The sequence below is a fragment of the Megalobrama amblycephala genome, linkage group LG7, assembly GCF_018812025.1.
Source record: "Megalobrama amblycephala isolate DHTTF-2021 linkage group LG7, ASM1881202v1, whole genome shotgun sequence".
Taxonomy (NCBI): Eukaryota; Metazoa; Chordata; class Actinopteri; order Cypriniformes; family Xenocyprididae; genus Megalobrama; species Megalobrama amblycephala.
This window is the reverse complement of record NC_063050.1, coordinates 13,564,047-13,585,249: the sequence shown is the minus strand read 5'-3', so window position 1 is coordinate 13,585,249 and position 21,203 is coordinate 13,564,047. Positions and strand designations below refer to the sequence as shown.

Genomic DNA, 21,203 nt, shown 5'->3' with positions numbered 1-21,203 from the left:
CAGAGGGTAAAATTATGCACAATTCAACACTATAGCTATCATTATTTATCGTCTCTACTACGGCTCGCTAAGTAATGTTATGTTAGCTATATTACGCAGCTACGTGTGCTAATGACACATGCTTCATGAAAAAATAAACAAAAAAATATGTATGATCAAAATACAAAAAGAAAGATTTACCTGTCCAGCAGAAATAAAGCCATCAAGGAGTCACTTTTCAGCCCCTTGAGTTCCCTCAGTTCTCGCCATCGCTGGAAAGCCACGCCGATATTAACTCGCGTTTTATTTCTTTGTTTATCCAAAGACTTTTTGTTCATTGCCTTTTCTTGTACTGTTACTGTCTTCCTTTTTTTGCCTGGTTTGCCTTCACTAACTGCATAGGCCGATACTGTGAATTTAGCTTGCTGTTTCTCTGCCATTGTTTTGGTATTCCTAGGATCCATGCCTCTTGGATTCCCCAAATCAAACGTGCGCGCGCAAGTGGGCAGGTCATGTGTGGCAAAAGGGTGGTTGCCATGGTTGCGAGAGAGCGACAGCCGCCTAAGCCAATCCTATGTTTCGTCCCGGATGGAAATAATGAGCTGTGTTTAATACAGATTAAACGGTCTAGAGTCACTCGATTTTTATACTCTTTTTATCAGAGTTCTTACATTTTAATTATGCATGTATATATATAGAAAGTTTAAACAAATTTGGAACAAAATTTCTTACCTACCCTGCCTTTAATAGAAAATATTATTTTCAAATAATATTTTATAACATAATATATAATTTGTCACAGCATAAATTGGGTCTTTAAACATAAATATAGGCTCTTGCTGACTTTTACATGTTAGGATGAAGGTCCTAGACATCATTCAGTGCTGGGTTTGGCTGAAATCTCCCAAATCACCTTCATCCAATCAACATGAGAGTCCAGAAGTGCCACACCACAGCCATGATGCATGCTGGGTAATCCTCGGGAAAAGAGCAGGATACACACACACACACTCATATACAGACTGACAGAGAGAGAGACATCGAGCCTGTTGTGTGTGTGTGTGTGTGTGAGAGAGAGAGCTACAGATGCTCGCCGTCGGCGCGCGGGATGCGCTCGTGAGGATGGACACATCACTCCGGACTCCTGAGGTAAGAAGATGACTGACAGCTGCGCGAGAGCTAGCCGTTAGCACCGAGGCTAATGCTAGTACTAGCCTGCTAGCATCGCCCGTGTTAATCAATGGGTTCTGATGCTACATTGAGTTTTCATGCTAACTGACTGAGTTTGTGCTTCTAAATCGCCTAGAGAATAATAACACGACTCTTATGGCAACTTTTATCACTGCTTATAAAGAAGCAGCTTGTTTTGAAAGCATAAAACAGCTTATTTTACGCTGTCAGATGTAACTGCACTGCTGTGATCAGGCTAACTGCTAACTGCTAGCCGTAATGTAAACATCCCCAAAACCGTTTCGATTCTCTCCAAAAGACTAAATGGCAGTTTAATCCGGATTTAATCTAGGATAATACAGTTTAGGCTAAAACAGTCCTCTCATCTGGTTTATGTAGCCTAGTTATTATGGAAAGTTGTGTCAGTTTATGTGCTGAAGGCCTGGTGTTTCTTGACAGCTGTGAAATTAAAGTCGGCTAATTTGTATTAAATTATAGTGTATTACTGATTTAATATCTGTACTCTTAAAGTGTGTGTCTTATGTACTTGAAAACTGTCATTTAGTATACAACAAAATGTTATTAGAAGAGTTATTGTACTACATTAAATATTCAATATTTATAGTAATTTATAGATTTAGTGGACTTTAAATGGCTTTAATAGAGTATTTCTGTCAATCTGATCAAATGTATGATTATGTCCTTCATTGTATGTGAATTTTTATTCTTTCGATTCACAATAATATAAACCAGAATGGTAATTAAATGAATAGGAAGTCTGTTGATACCTTCTGATAGTAAAACTTCTGATAGTCTTGTATTTGTGCTAGAGTAGAGAAATATGTGGTTAAACTCCTTATTTGGGTCACCAAAACGGGCGTGACCGTAAATTTTGATCTTCCTGTATATAAAGCGTATATTAAATCATAGTGTGTTACATGTTTTATAACTTTACTCTCAAAGTGTGTCTTATTTTCTTGAATTCTGTCTAGTATACAACAAAATTTGACAACAAAGCATTTATATTACTGTTAATGTGTCATAATATGAATACATACTTATGATTACAGTTATTTATGTCCCTTTAAATTACTTTATCCTAATAGGAAAAGTTCAGTATGACTGTCAGTTTGTTCAAATCTATGAAGTTCTTCAATCTCCCATAGATTGACATATTTTTTAATTCGCATTTGCAATAATATAAACCAGAAGAGTAAATAATTTAATTGGAAATCTGTCTATGCTTCCTGATAGTGCATTCTTTTGCATTTGTGCTAGAGTAGAGAAACTCTTTAAACTCCATATGGGTCACTAATGTGGTGTGAATTGTGGTTTGGCAAAGACCTTCCTGTATTTTAAAGTGACACCATGTCATTGTTTGACCCGCCTTTGAGCAAACAAACTCTGACGAAGTCCCCAGTACAATAGACCATTTTAAAGCCCTGTTTTATTTGGTTTTGTTGTACTTTGTAAATAATTGCATTCAGTGACTGGTTTATTCATGACTTTCTGGATTGATCTGGTTCCCCTGCTCCACTTAAGTCACCACTTGTCCTATTAGCACTTAATTAGTGTCTGATTTGAAGACAATCTGTTGGTTTTACTCTCGTTGATTTGATTTGAGTTGGACAACAAGAGCCTGTCTCTGTAAATAGGCTCTTGAGCTCTATCCTAGTGAGCTGTGCCAACATGGAGCGATTGTTTAGTGGGATTGCAATGGTTATCATTGCGAATCTTATTCATATCAAGATTAAGATAATTTATTAATGATTGTCTCCTCAACGATATACTCATTAAAATATAATATTTAGTGTTAAATATTGTCTGTTCAGACACCAGTAATTAGGCGTAGCACGACGCTGATGTCGAAAAACTAGGCTCATGTTAGTTAAGGAGGAAGTGTGTGTGACTGAAAATGCAGCAACTCCCTGCTGTTCTCAGTGTTGCGTTTAAAACATGCAGCGCTGCAGAAGGCGCTGACTTCCTTTGCGTGGCAGAAATCATTTACAAATGACTCTTTCCATTTCAAATTAAATGTAATTACCATTTTGGACTAATCCTGTGGGCATCCTGACACTTTAATTATATTGAAAGCTGTCCAACTTGTCATCATGTTTCATGGATTGTAGGGCTGCACGATTTGGGGAAAAAAAATATTATTTGATAAAAATGATTTAAAATGGGGGGGATAAATTGTGATTATATATCAATATGACTGTAAAACAACAATAATAATAATGCTTATCATTTTTATTGAGATTACTATTATTAGTAAACAAAAATATTAAACAAAATAAGAACTATTATACTATTATATTTCACTATAAAAAAAGGTAATTAAGAAAAATATAATTATATTTTACAGTACAACTGTATTTATTGCTGTCTTAATTTCTTCATTTTAAAATGTAAAGAAAAATCAAGCTTTTATTTTGGTGGTAAAAACACAAGGAGCTCTTAAAGCTTCTCTTTTGTTGACAACAAATCTGCCCTACAAAGCAAAAAGGCAGTAACTGCATTTTTGGTCAAAAATTAGTTATTGTCATTTTCATGACATTCAAGGCATCCTTTGTTATGTGACAAAACATCTTATCTGAAATGTGTGTCGTTTTGGAGTAACATAACAGCAACATGTCCAATAATCTACCTACAACTACTTAGGCTGGATGACAGGATAACTTTTAAGTCATTTTTCTCAGTTCTGCACTCTGCGTAGTTACTGCCTTTTTGCTTTGTAGGGCAGAAATGTGGGAAGGTGTTTGTCACATATTGCGTTCCCAAATCCACATTATAAGCGACCCAAACTCAGAGCAGATGAATAGATCGATTATTAAATTGCAAAAGGTACGATTTAATTAAACACACAGAGTGAAGCGCAGCACTGTGTTATACACCAGCAGCTCAATTTGAGACTGAAAACACTGGATCATGAGCTGCTCACGTGTAAATGAACACAGTGCTGCGCTTCACTCTGAAACATGCAGTGCATATATTTATCTAATTAAATCACAGCCTTTGTAATTTAATAATCGCACTAAGCCATCTTGCGATTTTTGGTTTTAATTCATTTAGGCTAGTGTTGTCAAAAGGACCGAAAAGTACCTAATTAGTGGTGTTTACAAAATATTACTGAAATTTTAAAAATGTGGTGCTTTGAGCGTTGTTGAACAGATTCGTAAACACTTCTGATTGGCCATTGTGTTCACACGCTCATCAGATGTGTCTGTGATTGGCTACAATGATCAACGCTTCAAAGACATGTTGTAAATAGACATCTTCACCGAGTGCTCACACAGATACACACGGGAGTGTTTGAAAGCAGCTTTCAAATGCTCCCGCTCCCGCTTTCAAACCGCTTTCAAACACTTCAGAGTGCTTTCAAATGCTCCCATGTGTTGATCATTGTATCCAATCACAGACATATCTGTTGAGTGCATGAACACAATGGCCAATCAGAGGTGTTTACGAATCTCCTCAACAGCTTATAAAACGGGACATTTTTAAACTATCAGTACCGACTTGGTATTGAAGTCGGTACTTTTGACAACTCTTTCAATTAATCATGCAGTTCTAATGCATTCCATTTGATTTGCTGGGAAAACTTTCTCAAGCAATCACAAATCTAGATCTAGTTGTTGTCAAAATCTTGCCTGTCTCTCATTGGACAATATTGATCTGTAAGATTAGATTTGTACTTGGAGGTTTTGCCACAGTGATTCATGATGCTAATCTAGAGAACACTGCTTTGCTAATCTGCTGCAGGCGTGAGCTCTTGGCCGTGTTTCTGCTCAGGGCCCCATGGAGCCTGACGTGATACGCATGTACTCCTCCTCTCCACCCCCGATGGAGGACGGCGCCGAGGATGACGACGATGAATTCAGCGACTTCACCGGCGTCCCGAGCAGCACCAGCTTCTCGGAGTTTGACACACCCACTTCGTTCAACCAGTCTCAGGCTTTGAACGCCACTTCGCCACCAGAGCTCCTGAGCAATGGAAGAATCGTAGGACTGTCTCCTCAACCTGCAGGGTCTACGAAGTCTAATGGCGTGGCACCTGGCGTTGGCCAGACAGGCACGCCCAATGGCAGAACGGTTAGCGTAGAGGAACTCAAAAAGTTGTCCGAGCACCAAGCTCACATCACATCCCTGGAGTTTGCAACGGGCTCTCGGACTGACAGCGACACCATTGACTGCAATGGCACCGTTGAAGTGCTTACAAACGGATTTGCAACGTTAGACCAAGGAGGAAGCCCACCTACGCCACACAAAAACAACGAAATTGATGTCAGTCCAGATGATTTTGCAGATTTCTCTGCTTTTTCAAATGCTGAACACAGCCAGCCTTCAAATACAGACTGGGAACATTCAAATCAACCGGCACAGAATGACATTAGCGACAGTGTTGAAGTGCGAGGAGCCAGTATAGTGGACAACAGCAGGGACTCAAGAAACACAGGGTTTGGATTCCCTTCGGAAAACTCAGAAGGTCTCAGCAACGGGAACTGGAGTTCGCATGAAGGGTTGGATTTAGATCAAAGGGATCTAGAAGCTGATACTACTGAAGCGGTTAGCACAGCGCCACCGCTAGCCCTTAACGGCGTCGCTCAGAGCGAGGGCGATGATGACAGGGTGTCGCCCGACTCTAATGGGGAGCGATGTAGTGCTGAACAATCAGATGAGAAAGGCTCAGAGAATGAGACCGAAGAAACTGAGACGGAAACAGAGACCTCCTTCGGTCGGCCGCTATCGACAGACGCGCTTGAAGAATTTGGTGACTTTAGCACGACGGGATCCGTACCCTCGCCTGCACTTCAGGAGGAGACGGCCACTCCGGCCGATCACAGTCAGCTGGTCGAGGACGACGATGAGGATTTTGGGGATTTCGGCGACTTCGGAGACGCCAGCTCGTTTAGCACGACTGGATTCGCTGATTTTGACCAGCAGGGGGCCACGACACAAGTTGTTCAGTCTGAAACGGCCCCCATTCCACCGGTGGATGTTGAAGATGATGAATTTGGTGATTTTGACGCATCAAAAGAACCTAGTAAAATAGATTCGGCAGGTGAGGAAGCAACAACGTTTGCGGACTTTCCTGAAAGTGACAGTTTTGCGGATTTCAGCTCCGCGCAGGTGGATGATGCCGGTGATAACGGAGGATGGCAGGCTTTCTCTGAGCCGGATCAGAGCCAGAACAAAGGGGAATCGTGGGCAACGTTCGGGCAGGAACAGGATCTATCGTGTACTGAAAAGACCAGAGACGACTGGCATGAAAGCCAACAGGTTACGACGCCCCCTACTGGTGCGAAGGACCGCAAAAGTTGTACAACGGTAGGTCTGATTACATAAAACACTAGTTTGATGGTTTATATTTACTGTTTTTCACTTTGCACCATTCTGTTCCTCAATATGTTATCCTAAATTAAACACTGGAATTGAAAAAGGTATTGAAAACTGGCTCAGGAAATGATACCAGATTCAGGAATGTACCTGGGCCGGATGATTTACTCTGCCTGCACGAGTGATTTAGCAGAAACAAAGCCTTTTCAGACTTCTCTTTTTCATTAATTTCACTGTTAAGTTAAAATGAAGCATTTGGTAAAAACACCAAAACACCATGTACTTGGTCTTAAAATACATCCATCTTTCTTACACTAAGCATAAAGTTTCATAACACACATAAATATTGTGTAAAATATTCAGTTTTTAATTGCACTGTGCTATTTTCATAGATTAACCTTTTTAGTAATAAATGAGATTTGATAAAAGTACACTGCTGTTCAAAAGTTTGGGGTCTGTAAGATTTATTAATGTTTTTTGAAAGAAGTCTCTTCTGTTCACCAAGGCTTTTTATTTTTATTTTATTTTTTTTATTATAAAAAAATATCAATATCAAGGCTGCGTTTATTTGAGCAGAAATACAGTAAAAACAGTAATATTGTGGAATATTATTACAATTTAAAATAAGTGTTTTCTATTTAATTATATATTGTAAAATGTAATTTATTCCTGTTATCAAAGCTGAAATTTCAACATCATTACTCCAGTCTTAAGTGTCACATGATCCTTCAGAAATCATTCTGATATGCCGATTTGCTGCTCATAAACTTTTATTATTATTAGTATCAATGTTGAAAACAGTTGTGCTGCTTAATATTTTTGTGGAAATGTGATCAAATTGTTCAAAAGAACAGCATTTATTTGAAATTTTTGTAACATTATGAATGTTTTTACTGTCATTTTGGATCAATATAATGCATCCTGCTGTATAAAAATTAATTTCTTTAAAAAAAAAAATTTTGAACAGCTGTGTGTTTTTAATCATAATATTTGATGATCTTTTTCAAAAGGTCTTTGTGAAAGCTGTTGTTTTCCTCTGTTTTGTATAATAAGACTGCACTGTTCAGCCGTTTGGAGAAGATTTTCCAGGCCAGTTTCGAGCTGGTTCTTGCTCCTCAGGTGGAGGTAGACGTGACCTCGCTCAACTCCTTCCTCAAACCTCACACTTCAGACACATCAGAACCAGAAGACGGTGACAGAGGGACAACCAATGGGTAAGGAGCTACGAGTTTGTTTGCTGGGTGCCACATACTTTATTGAAGTCATCATTATTTTCTGTTGTCAATGAAACGCTCTCTGTCTCCTCCTGCGGGTTTTGTAGGGCACTGCGGGACGTGTGGCAGCAGCTGCAGGATGTTAACAATGCCTACGGCCTCCGGTATCAGTGGGGCGGCTCTCACACCAATAAAGCACTGCTCTGCTCTCTTGGCATTGACACCAGAAATATAGTGAGTTGGATTGTGGGAAAACATGGGAATTTTTTTTACATTTAGTGTGTAATGTTGCTGTTTGAGCATGAAAATGTTACAATGTCATTTCAAAGGGAGTTATACTCTATATGAGTAAGTGTTTCTGAACTCCCTGAAATGCCTCCATTGTAGTCTTGAGTTTTCTTCAGGGAACGAACATGTCACAGTATTCCTCATTTAAAGAATTTCCGCCCAAGGCATACGCAAATAAAGGGGCGGGGCCTGATTGAGTTAGTTAGTAGTGTGTTGAAACTCGCGATTATGGTAAGAGGCATGACATTTCCCAAACACGCTCGAAGCGGTTGACCAATCCCAACACTCAATCAGAGCACATTACGGTTTTCAGAAGGAGGGGCTTCATAGAGACAGGAACTAAACAGTGTTACTGTCAGACTGGAAGAGGAGCTGCAACAATGTCAAATATGTGAAAAAATAATGTGTTTTTTGAACATTCAAGCATGAAAACCTATTCTAGTAGAGCCCAAAAACCAAATCAAGACTTTTAAAAGGGCATAATATGGCCTCTTTAACTTTTCCTTTTCTCGACTTCTGTTTTTGTCTCTTTCTCTTCAGCTGTTCACGGGCCAAAGAAAGCAGCCTGTAATTGTGCCAATGTACGCTGCCAGTCTGGTGAGTCGAGCCCAGCTGCGTGCAAACTGTGTGTGTGTGTGTGTGTGTGATCCTGGTTTATTTTAAACGTCCTCTTGAGTTCATTTGTGTTTAATCAATCATCTTTGACAACTGTTGGTCTGCAGGGGATGCTGGAACCCACGAAAGAGCCGGTGAAGCCTGTCTCCGCCGCTGAAATGATCGCCTCAATAGCACAATCTCCTTCAGTCGCCACAGAGTTGAACACCTGTCCACCAGACACCGCCCAGGTGAGCGTCTTCGCTAACCTTCATCTGTTGAAAATAGGGCTGTCGATTCAACGTGTTAATTAGATTAATTAATTATGGTGAAAAATAGCGTGTTAAAATTAGTCCCCAGACCTATGTAGATCATCTGACGTTTCATGCAGTTGATGACGAATATGAAGCAGGTCAACAACTCACTGCTGAGCCAATAGAATGTAATCAGAAAGTCCCTTAAATTCAAGGTATGGGGCAAAACATGCATCTGTTTGAGTTTTTGTCTCATATTTACAGATCATATGATATAGTTAAGCACTCAATCACGAGTGCTGTTTTTCTCTCCCAAATAGCATGAGTGCAAATGTGATATTGATTTTATACAACAGTTCAGTAAATAAGAAGTTAATAATATGTTATTTCAGACACACTATTGTCTGTTTTGCTCAATTTTGCCAACGAAAATATAAAGACAAAGCAGAACTATTCGTCTCCGAGCAACACTACGGCGTTTCAATTCTGAATCTGCGTTTTGAACGAATCGGGTGAACTATTAGGCATGTTGGACTTGAAGTGGTGCTGCACAGACCGATCGGTAAAAGACATCAAAAGCATACAGAGCCGTCTGCTCTCTAATAACTATCGCTGTACTGTAAATTTGATGTGCGATTAATTTGCGATTAATTAGAGAATCGCTCACTCAGAATTGTTTGCAAATGGTAATATTGCAGTATATCGCACAGCTCTATATGTAAAGTTGGATATATAAATTGTTTTTTGATATTTTGTTCCATTTATGTAAATCTTCAGTAAAAATCTTGTGCGAAGGACCTTGAAGTTTGCATTTGTTTGGTGTGCGGATTACCCTCTTGTACTTATTTTGTATATATAGTTTATCCAACTTTATCTGCATACTGGATAAAGTGATATATACTATATTGCAAATCTCAATTGCATGATATTTTATCATTGCAAAACGTATCTATCGTTCAGCTCTTTATATATAGTTGGATATACAAGTATGTACAACTTTATCTGCATACATACAGTACACCTGCGTAACGCAATTATATACTTTATAGCAAATCTCAACTTGTGCGATTGTGTATATCATTGCAGAAAGTAATGATATAAAAGTACATTTTATCTCCCAGCTCTTTATATAAAGTTGGATATATAAGTATAACTTCATTCGCATACATACAGTACACTTGTGTGGGATGATATATACTATATATCAAATCTCAACTGCTTGATTGCTTGTATCGTCACAAAATGTAAACTATATTATAAAATTTTATTGTAATTTTTGCATTGCTTTTGTGACAAAACATCCTAAATCAGTAGCTACTATAATTTATAGCATCCCTTTCTTGACTTATTACTTTTATTACTTTGCGTAGGACTAAAAATGCCAAAAAACATATTTCTAAGGGTAATACGCCAATCACTAAATTAGATAATAAACCAAGTGCTGCACATTTAAAAAGAAATCGGGTAACTTTAGAACAGATGTCATACATCAAGATTTTTATTTTACTTTTGTAAAATGTGATATGTTGTCTTTTTTTCCGTCAGGAGTCTCTTCCTCCCGTTCAGTTTGACTGGAGCAGCAGTGGCCTTACAAACCCTCTGGACGGTAACAACGATCTGTTGTTTCTCTCACTAACATCACAGAGAAGAATGGAAAAACTAAGCTTTTCTTGTTCTCGAATATCTGGCAATGTGAAACTAACCTGTTTATTAACAGATGTACAGTAACCGTCTCCGTGTTTGTGTCGGATGTTAATGTACTCTTCATGAATCGCTAACAGAAAAGAGCACTAAACTGGTCATGTAGTTTTCATCACTAATCCAGATCTGAGCATATGCCAACTTCTGCTTTCCTGTTTTCTCTCTCTCTCTGTCCGTAACCCTTCTCCTCTCTTTCACCATCCCTCGTTCTCTCTAAAGCGAGTGGAGGCTCGTCTCTGCTCAACCTCGATTTTTTCGGCCCAGTGGACGAGTCACCCTCCGGCACGGCCACCTCCATACCAGGTTTGCTGTTTAACACCAGTGCTGTCTGTGTGTTCTTGATTTCTGCTCTATTTGCATCTATATCTTTAACCGTGTATTATTCAAACGATCGTTTTCACATGCGTACACATGGTAACGTATCACAAAAGTGTGCTGATATGCTTGTGACGGTGTGCAGGAGTGGATCCGGAGCTGTATGAGTTGACCCAAGCGAAGCTGGACGTCAGCGGGAGCAGCAGTAGGGTCGTGGATGCGTTCGCTCGCCTCATGTCGACCGTCGAGAAGACCAGCACCTCCACCAGGTCAGTGAGCCTCACTCATTCACTCTGTTGGCATGGACTCATTTTTACACAAAATTGAAACAGTTGCAGCTGTTTGAAACTTTTATTGTTATATATATGCTGCACATACTGTTTTTTTATGTGCAACAGTGGGTTTTTATTTACTGTCCAGTTTTTATCCTTAGAAGTATGGTTATTTTGCATTTTTAATCTTACTTTGTGTGGCAGTTTTTTTTACTTTTGTAAGTCTGATCAAATATTAAGTCAAGAAAGGGATGATATAAATTGTGGTACCTACTAATTTAGGATTTTGTGTGTCAAATGTAATGCAAAAATAATTTTTAAAAAATGTACAAAAGTTGTTCTAAAGTTTTATGTCTGTTCTGATCAGTCTTATCTGCCTGATCTCTCTCTCTGATTTGTCTCGTCTTTTTTTCTGATCTGTCTGGTTGGTCTCTGGTCTGTTTGTGATCTCAGATCTCGCTTTCTTCAATCAGTTTTATCTGTCTGCATCTATCTGATCTCTCTGGTCTCGTTCTTTCTCCGATCTGATTTCTCTTTCTCTGATATGTCTGATCTCCCTCTCTGATATATCTGATCTCTCTCTTTGATCTTTCTGATTTCTCCCTGATCTCTTTGTGATGTCTCTTCAATCAGTCTAATCACTTTGTATCTGTCTGATCTCTTCCTGTCTGATCTTTCTATATTTTTCTTATGTCTAAACTCTTTCTGATGTCTGATCTCTTTCTATGATTTCTGATCTCTTTCTATATTTTTCTTATCAATCTGATCTCTTTCATGATATTTTTATCTGTCTGATCTCGTTCTGTCTGATCTCTCTCTGATCTGTCTGATCTTTCTGTCTGATCTCTGTATCTGACCTGTCTGTCTGATCTCTGTCTATCTGATCTTTCTGTCTGATCTCTCTCTGATCTGATCTTTCTGTCTGATCTCTCTATCTGATCTCTTTCTGTCTGTATGATTTCTTTCTGTCTGTCTGATCTCTGTCTATCTGATCTCTTTCTGTCTGATCTCTATGATCTGTCTGATCTCTCTCTGATCTGTCTGATCTTTCTGTCTATCTGATCTCTTTCTGTCTGTCTGATCTCTGTCTATCTGATCTGTCTGATCTCTTTCTGTCTGTCTGATATCTGTCTGATCTCTTCCTGTCTGATCTCTTTCTATATTTTTCTTATCAGTCTGATCTCTTTCATGATATTTTTATCTGTCTGATCTCGTTCTGTCTGATCTCTCTCTGATCTGTCTGATCTTTCTGTCTGATCTCTGTATCTGACCTGTCTGTCTGATCTCTCTGTCTGTCTGATCTTTCTGTCTGATCTCTCTCTGATCTGTCTGATCTTTCTGTCTGATCTCTCTATCTGATCTCTTTCTGTCTGTATGATTTCTTTCTGTCTGTCTGATCTCTGTCTATCTGATCTCTTTCTGTCTGATCTCTATGATCTGTCTGATCTCTCTCTGATCTGTCTGATCTTTCTGTCTATCTGATCTCTTTCTGTCTGTCTGATCTCTGTCTATCTGATCTGTCTGATCTCTTTCTGTCTGTCTGATATCTGTCTGATCTCTTCCTGTCTGATCTCTTTCTATATTTTTCTTATCAGTCTGATCTCTTTCATGATATTTTTTATCTGTCTGATCTCTTTGTCTATCAGATCTCTCTGATCTGTCTGATCTCTCTCTGATCTGTCTGATCTCTCTCTATCTGTCTCATCTGTGATCTCTCTGATCTGTCTGATCTCGGTCTAATAAGTCTGATCTCTTGCTCTGATCTGTCTGATCTCTTTCTATATTTTTCTTTTCTGTCAGTTCAATCTGATCTGTCTGATCTTTCTATGATATCTGATCTCTTTCTGTGACATTTCTCTCATCGGTCTGATCTCTCTCAGCAGAAAGCCTGTGCAGAAGGAGGAGAATCTGAGCGAAGAGGCTCGGCGAGTGATCGCAGGCCTGCCGGATCTGTCGTTCATGCAGGCTAAAGTCCTCATGTTTCCCTCCACGCTGACTCCTCTCCTGCCCTCCTCCACACCCGACTGATGTGTTCTTCTCTTCCTTTCACCTCTCTTTCTCTGTGTATCGCTCTCCAGTCTTCACGATACTGACAATTATATGATTTTAATTTCATCCTTTTGGTTTTCTAGTTCTTTTTTTTTTTTTGTTATTTACCTGAGCGTTTTTAAGTTCAAATACATCATCCTATGTAAGAGAGATAATCGGCTAACGATCGATCGCTTTAGAGAAGAAAAGACTAGATCATTTTATTAGGAAAAGAGTTTGTGTTTATATTAGAGCCAATCTGTATATAATCAGGGATGAGAGTTTCCTTTTGAGTATCCTTTACAGATAAGTTAGTGTGTATGAGAGAAAGAGAAAGAGGCACTTTGTTGTTTTCGGTTGTTTGTTTTTATGAAACACTGGCTTAAAAGTCCTTCAATGGCACAAATGATGATGTGAATGATCTGATTTATATTTAGATATATTAATGCATAGATATATCGACTTGAAATCAAACCGCGTGCAAAATTTCCTTTTGATTTTGTGTTACAAAGGCCTTAGATTTTAATCGTTTTGGCTATTCCATTACAATCAATATTGGTATTACTTGTAGGTTTTAGTTTTTTGATTTCACACATGCATTAGTGAACACAGAAGACTAGTTTAACAATTAACTTGCTTTCCAGACTGTAGACGAGTCTTTCAGCAACTATAGAAACGACAGCTTTTCTTCAATATTTTGCTGCTCGTATTTTTCAGTTCTTATTTTGTTGTTTATTTTTTAATGTAAGTTGAAACCACTGGCTTTGGACTGTAATGTAGTGAAGGAATCGTTGAATGAATGATTAACTTGAATATATATATATATATAGCTGTATCGAGAATAAGGGACCAATATCTGCTGTAACGTTTTGCTCATTTCCCTGTTATCATTGTGTTTTTGGTCATGCTGTATCTGTGTTTTATTTAATCTGCCAAATCCTAAGCGACTCTTTTTGGAGGACATCTGCCATCACAGCGGTCCTGTACACCAGGAGTGCATCATGGGAAATGTTCACCAGAAACACCTGTAAAGAGTTTCCCATCTTTTGGCTTTTTTCTCCCAGTTCTTTTTTTTTTGTGTGTCATTGTATATTCTGTCTCCTGGAGGATTTTGCACATTGTAAAGATATAAGGAAGAACTGCTTACATAGTTAACTGTGGCTTCGGACTGTGTACAGTCAAACTATGGAACATGTAAAAATTGTTATGGGAAAATTCCTATGGAAAACTCATACAGATGAATGATATCTCTAAAGAGCCTGTACCGAGGTCAATCGCGCATGCCTGGGTTCTTTAAAAAAACAAACTAGTGTGTAAATTTTCTTTAAGTGTACACAAGAAATTAAAATAATTTAAGAGAAAATGCTGTTTCGGTGTGAAATCTTGTCACATGTCTCTATTTCATTGGTTTATTTTAGTGCTGTCAGTCGATTAAAAAACTAATTAATCAAAAATTTTTTCTGTAATTAATCACGATTAAACACATTGGAGTATTTTTATATTGTAATAATTTCACAGTTACTCTCTATATTAATGTAGAAACATTAATATATGAAATTGACTTTTGTAAACATTAATTATAGACATTCAACATTACAGTACAACTAAAATCTATCAATTTCAACATTTATTAGGCTTTAATTTAGGTGAACATAAACCCATTATAATATCATATTTACCTGTGGCCTGTCTAACAAGTAGGAAATATACAGAAATTCAATAAAGTTATCAAACACTTTACAGTCTACAGTATAGATTAATCCTTATTAAAGCAACAATTTTCTCTGTTACCTTTGTTCTTTTATTATCATTAATGACAGATATCACTGGTTTATTAGGCTGCTGTCACTTTAAGAGCTGCTGTTGCCGAACATGACGCGCATCTCATTTTCTCACAACTCTTAAAGTTCATTTTAGACAGTATTTAACTCATGTAAGACTGCTCTTATGAGGATACTTGACAAAACGGGCATTTTGTCATAATTCTGTGCGTTATTGTTTAAGCGCGAAAGAGAACTCGATAATGGTACGCGTCTCTTTCTGTGCACGCGAGTCGTGTGTGTCGCATGACAGCGCGTTCTCGTTTGACGATCATATAATGTAACGCTAGCCAAATTATGGCGGAAAAAATGGATATTGCGCTAAACTGAAAAAATTAATCGCATGCATTGACGTGTGAATTTTGATAGCACTAGTTTATTTTGAAAGGACAAACTGAAAGACATTTTATTTTGAAATTTCTTTTATTTTAACATTTTAAATACTAAAATAATGTAATTCATATTAAATTTCCACAAGAAAAAAAAGAGTATTAAAATGTCACTTTATAACATTATAATGAAATTACAAAATGGCTGCAATATATTACATCACATTGTGCACCCTCTGCTACAGTATCAAAATAAATATATGAACATATGCATATACATTGCCATAGTAACCTTTTTGCAGTACATACCATAATACAGAAAAATTGACTTCCTGATACAAGTACAAAAAGTATAATTTGCACGTCAAATTATGACCCAACCAAAACCTCCATAATGTGATCCAGTTCGTTCAGATCCAGTTTGAAAGTCTGATTAGACGGAAGAGCTGATTGGCTCGCCCCACCGTTTCCGTAACCAGTGAGCGTCTTAACGAAGTCATCCGTTACCATGGAAATGACTCTCGACGTGCCTGAGGTCCCGCTCAGGGATGAACTGCAGGGGCTGTTGTCGAACAGGATGTTGTCTATTTCCGTGAACAGGAAATCGTCCAATGAGAAATCAGCGAGAAATGAGGGGGTGTGGCTTAATGCTGATTGGGCAGAGTCAGAGAGAGGGATAGGTGGGTCCACACTGCTGTGCATTTCAGAAAGATCAGGATCTGTATTTCTCGATTCACCTGAATGAATCAAGTTAGTGCTGCTAGTGATATCTGGCATGTTCTGGTCTGATGTGTTTGACCGAGCCGCCTCTGTAGAAAACAAAGCTGTTATTCCCACTGTCGGACACAGAGATTCAATTTCGGCCAGGGCTGCGCTGAAGCTGTCCTTTATAACGGGGGATGAAGGGGGCTGCTGTCTAGGAACAGATGGGGGCAGAAGGACCCCCTCCTCCCCTCTCAGCTCGTCCTGGATGTGTCTGAGTGTGTTCGTGATGAGCACCCTGCGGGCCAGGCCCGGGTCCGTGTGTCCCGGGCGGCTGTGCAGCTTCAGCAGGGAGAGGTTGAGCACGGTCTGCCGCTGGAGCCAGTAGCAGGTGGGCGACACTTCCTGAGGGGAGGCCATCTTCATGACGCCATTCTCTTCCTCCTGCTCCAACTTCCGCTTCAGGCCTTTACCCAACATGTAGCGTGTATCTAAGAGAGAAAGACGCAGTAATGAAGCAAAGGGTGCATCGAACGTACATATTTTTATATTCATATTTTAATCAATATATATATTTATAATTTATGATTATACTTGAAATATTTGTATTTATTCATTTGTTTTTATTTCAAATATATAGTATTTTACTTACAGGGTTAGTTCACCCAAAAATTAAAATTCTGTCATTAATTACTCACCCTCATGTCATTCTACACCCGTAAGACCTTCGTTCATCTTCAAAACACAAATTAAGATATTTTTGATGAAATCCGATGGCTCAGCGAGGCCTGTATAGCCAGCAATGACATTTCCTCTCTCAAGATCCATTAAGGTACTAAAAACATCTTTGATTCTACCTTAATATTATAAAGCAATGAGAATATTTTTTGTGCGCCAAAAAAACAAAACTTTTTAACAATATCTAGTGATGGCCGATTTCAAAACACTGCTTCATGAAGCTTCGGAGCTTTACGAATCAAATCAGTGGTTCAGAGCGCCAAAGTCACGTGATTTCAGCAGTTTGGCGGTTTGATACGCGATCCAAATCACTGATTCGACTCAAAAGATTCATAATGCTCTAAAGCAGTGCTTTGAAATTGGCCATCACTAGATATTATTAAAAAGTTGTCTTTGGGTTTTTTTGGTGCACAAAAAGTATTCTTGTTACTTTAAAATATTAAGATAGAACCACTGAACTCACATGAACTGATTTAAATATGTTTTTAGTACCTTTATGGATCTTGAGAGAAGAAGTACTACTGTTGTCTATGCAGGCCTTGTTGAGCCATCGGATTTCATCAAAAATATCTTAATTTGTGTTCTGAAGATGAATGAAGGTCTTACGGGTGTGGAACGACATGATGGTGAGTAATAAATGACAGAATTTTAATTTCTGGGTGAACTAATCCTTTAAAGTAATGAGGAAAACATTTAATGAAATTATTTAAATATTTTAATATCTAAATAAATTTCATGAACAACTGAAAGTAATAAAATGCCAATTGTTTGTTTTCTATAGTAAAATATTTAAAATATTTTTTATTTTATTTTATTTTAAAAGCAACAAAATAAATGTAATAAAATTAACAGATTTTTTGTTAGTTATTAAATATTTTAATATTAATATCTTGATTATGAAATGTAATCAATACAATTGAATGTATTAAAATAGCAATGTATATTGAAAAATATTATTTTAAAATGTTTTTATTTAAATGTTTTCCATAGTAACAAACAGTATTTAATTAAAAATAAAATAACAAAAAATACATAAATGTTAAATATATTAATATATCCTAATTATTAAATTTAATGAATAAAATTGACTAATAAAATTATATATATTAAACAATATTTTAAAATAATTTTAAACATTTTATTAATAAATGAAGTTAATAAATGAACTTTATTGGTTAAAAGACAGTATTACATATGTTAATATTAATATTTTGCTCACATGAACCTTTGGTCAAAAAACACAGCTATAGTTCCTGATTTTTAGATAAAGAAGGAGAAAAATAATATTGCTCTTTATAGAATAGCCAACTACACAGTACTTTCCTCTTACTCAACATCCATCAAACACTTATGACTACACATATGACTCTTGTCTTCAAACTCAGTGATTACTGTAAATCACAACGCTTGCTTTAAGTTGCATCACTTCCTCCCATCAGCTGATTGGCTGGTTGTTATGGCTAATAGTTTGTACCATCAAACTAAATGACAAACAATCATGTGTAGTTCATGTGAACAACAGCCAGAGCCTGAGTCACACTGACACAAAAGCTCACTGGATTCTAGAACTCTAAATTCAGACTTTTACGTTCGAATCTCTTTCGTTCTTTGTTGAGTGACGAGATAATTCTGTACAAGTGATGTCATAATGTGCACATATATATGAAGTTTGCAGTTGACGACACTGAACAGACATGCAGAAACGAATCAAACGTGAATCTAAAAGCTCTATTTTGGCATCACTGAGTGGATATTCACACGAATACATTATTTCATGGCAAATCTTTTCATCAGTTTGCTGCTTGTGGAGCAACCGCTCGCGCAGGACTGTTAACGCAAACTTTAGTTCTTCTAGTGCTAAACGCAGTGAAGTGAACCCGTGACATTTAGAGCTGCACGCCCACATTATATCAGCTCAAAGTGAAACCTCAGCTGGCTTACAGTAAAATGAAAGCTTCGGGGCTGTCTAATACTTTTTCGAGTAAACCAACAAGTAACGAGAATACAATAGGCCTATCTGAAACGTGATTAATAGCATTAACACACCATGACCAGCTGCAGTACATACTGCACAATGGCTCGAGTTTCGTGTCCGTTTACTACTCATTTATGAACTTTAAAACCCTCATGTTTTACTTTCAAGACAATCCAAAACATTTGAGACATTCAATACATTACAATAGTATGTAAATAAAACTACCACACAGTCATACATAAGTTTTCACCTTTAAATCCAATTTTTACCCTTCGTGTTCTTGGTATTTTTAATAAAAAATAACTTTAATGATTAAATATGTTTTCTACCGCTTCATAATGAATCACGAGTACACTGAACTGGTTTGTAAGAGTAAAAAGTACATCATAAACTCACCGCATGCAGGTCAAACGAGGACTTCAAGCTGCTCATCGGACTCGTATATCGTGTCACTCTGGTCCCGTTCGACTCGCGCGACTCTATTCGGTGTGTAAATTAAAGCGTTTGCAGCGCGCGCTCACGTAAAGCTCGTGAAGTCACTCGTTCCAGTCATCGGACGGACGAATCTATTCCGCCTTCAAGAAACCCGCAAGCGGAGTCTTCTAGAGTGACGTAAGACTCGCAGATGTCGACTGATGAACGAATCATTTGAATCGATTCGTTTGAATGATTCGGTACACCCGATTCGAGAAACGTTTTTGCTGCTCGTATGCAATACAAACCGTTAAATATGGTAATAGCTGGAATAAACAGCTATAAACCAAAGTCCCTTTCAAGGAAAGTCTGTTCACTCGGCGACCATATTTGCAGTAACTCCTCCAGTCAGCTATTTCGGCGTCCATTTGAATGGGGGAATCCTGAAACCTCAAAAACTGCTCGGTTGAACTCAAAAATAAATAATATTTCAAATCAGCAACAAAATCTGACATGAACTGTCTCATAAATGTTGTTTCAAATAGCGTTAAAAAAGCTTATTTTTATGGCAAGACGAGCCAATGCATGTGCAGTCCTAAGCGTGAGTTAGGTTTCTATGGGGACCAGAGCTTCTAACGGCAGCTGCAGTGACGCAATGACTTTATCAATCAGTGATTGGCTCTTTTACTTAGAAGGCGGGATGTATTCCGCCATATTGTGCGTTGCAGTTTCATAACTATATCTGTAGTCTTTGTATAAACTAATTTATTAACTTACTACTACAGGCATTTTACGATCGACAAGCAAGATCATAATTGGTGCCAAGTTTATCCTTTATTTAGTCCCCCTGAAATCAGTTTTTTAGCTTTTAGTATGAATATGTTAGCCTTAAAGGAACACTCCACTTTTTTTTTTTTTTTTTTTTGAATATAGGCTCATTTTCCAACTCCCCTAGAGTTAAACAGTTGAGTTTAACTGTTTTCGAATCCATTCAGCTGATCTCTGGGTCTGGTGGAACCACTTTTAGCATAGCTTAGCATAGTTCATTGAATCTGATTAGACCATTAGCGTCTTTTTCAAAAATGACCAAAGAGTAGTTACATCGTGTACTAAGGCCGATGGAGAATGAAAAGTTGTGATTTTCTATGCCGATATGGCTAGGAACTAGCTATACTCTCATTCCGGCGTAATAATCAAGGAACTTTGCTGCCGTATCATGGGTGCAGCAGGCACAATGATATTAAGCAGCGTCTCTATTTTAAATGGGAAAAATATCGAAACTCTTTGGTAATTTTTGAGCGAGATGCTAACGGTCTCATCAGATTCAATGATCTATGCTAAGCTATGCTAAAAGTGGTACCGCCAGACCGGTAGATCGGCTGAATGGATTTGAAAACGGTAAAACGCAACTGTTTAACTCTAGGGGAGTTGGAAAATGAGCCAACTGTCAAAAAAAGTGGAGTGTTCCTTTAATGTTATGAATAAGCTGGTGTGTTCCAAAACAATGACAAAATTCGCATTAAGGAGATATAAGCATTCAAAACTTATAGTCTCTCACTTCCGCTAAAATGGATCACGGATTTTCATGACATCACATCAAACTTCAGTTTTTCGTCAAATCTTCAGTCCAATCAAATGTGCTCTAGAATCTGAAGTCCCGCCCCCTCCTACACTCTTACAGACGCTGAAGCCTCAGCTGAAATCGGTCATTTGATCACACATTTACTAGTTTCTACATGGTGAATGGATGGCACGTAGTGCACTAAATAGAGAACAGTGTAAATATGCTTTCCATTGACGCAAAGGAAGTTCGTTTTCGCATTAGTTTCACATGAACCGCCTCAACGCGAGCACAGTCTGCTCCGGTTCAGAGACACGAGAGCACAGAGCGGATCATATCCGCGAGTCGGCTCAGACCACAAAACGATCGGACACATTTGAATTCTGCACAGAATGCTGTACATAAGCGATATAAAGGAGTTTATGAGGAGAAACGATTAGAGATTAGAAGGAAACTGAGGTTTTACAGAGTCTATCGGCACTGGATACGCTATTAGCTATTTAAAAAAAGGG

General features: G+C 38.0%; 2 protein-coding genes across 5 annotated transcripts; one reads left to right on the top strand and one right to left on the bottom strand.

The window, feature by feature from the left end:
* Positions 1-929: 929 nt before the first annotated feature.
* aftpha (aftiphilin a) lies at positions 930-14,515 on the top strand. 4 transcript variants are annotated; one of them, XM_048195922.1, is made up of 10 exons: positions 930-1,128; positions 4,912-6,477; positions 7,540-7,700; positions 7,808-7,934; positions 8,529-8,585; positions 8,711-8,833; positions 10,382-10,442; positions 10,757-10,840; positions 10,998-11,121; positions 13,005-14,515. In XM_048195922.1, exons 2-10 carry the CDS (start codon positions 4,948-4,950, stop codon positions 13,150-13,152), a joined length of 2,415 nt encoding a protein of 804 aa, XP_048051879.1. In that variant the 5' UTR covers positions 930-1,128; positions 4,912-4,947; the 3' UTR covers positions 13,153-14,515. The 4 variants fall into 4 exon arrangements, with proteins under 4 accessions (XP_048051879.1, XP_048051880.1, XP_048051881.1 ...); XM_048195923.1 differs by having other exon boundaries at positions 931-1,128; positions 13,008-14,515; XM_048195924.1 differs by lacking the exon at positions 10,757-10,840 and having other exon boundaries at positions 931-1,128.
* A 946-nt stretch (positions 14,516-15,461) lies between these two features.
* Positions 15,462-19,657, bottom strand: sertad2a (SERTA domain containing 2a). The gene is made up of 2 exons (XM_048195926.1): positions 19,113-19,657; positions 15,462-16,494 (listed from the first exon to the last, which is right to left on the bottom strand). The coding sequence occupies exon 2, from the start codon at positions 16,481-16,483 to the stop codon at positions 15,671-15,673; it is 813 nt and encodes a 270-aa protein (XP_048051883.1). The 5' UTR covers positions 16,484-16,494; positions 19,113-19,657; the 3' UTR covers positions 15,462-15,670.
* Positions 19,658-21,203: the final 1,546 nt, after the last annotated feature.

Coding starts and splice junctions, on each gene's coding strand:
- sertad2a (XM_048195926.1), bottom strand. CDS start 16,483: ATGTTGGGTAAAGGCCTGAAGCGGAAGTTGGAGCAGGAGGAAGAGAAT.
- aftpha (XM_048195922.1), top strand. CDS start 4,948: ATGGAGCCTGACGTGATACGCATGTACTCCTCCTCTCCACCCCCGATG. Junction 8,834..10,381: donor GTCCACCAGACACCGCCCAG/GTGAGCGTCTTC, acceptor TTTTTCCGTCAG/GAGTCTCTTCCTCCCGTTCA. Junction 10,443..10,756: donor CCTTACAAACCCTCTGGACG/GTAACAACGATC, acceptor TTCTCTCTAAAG/CGAGTGGAGGCTCGTCTCTG.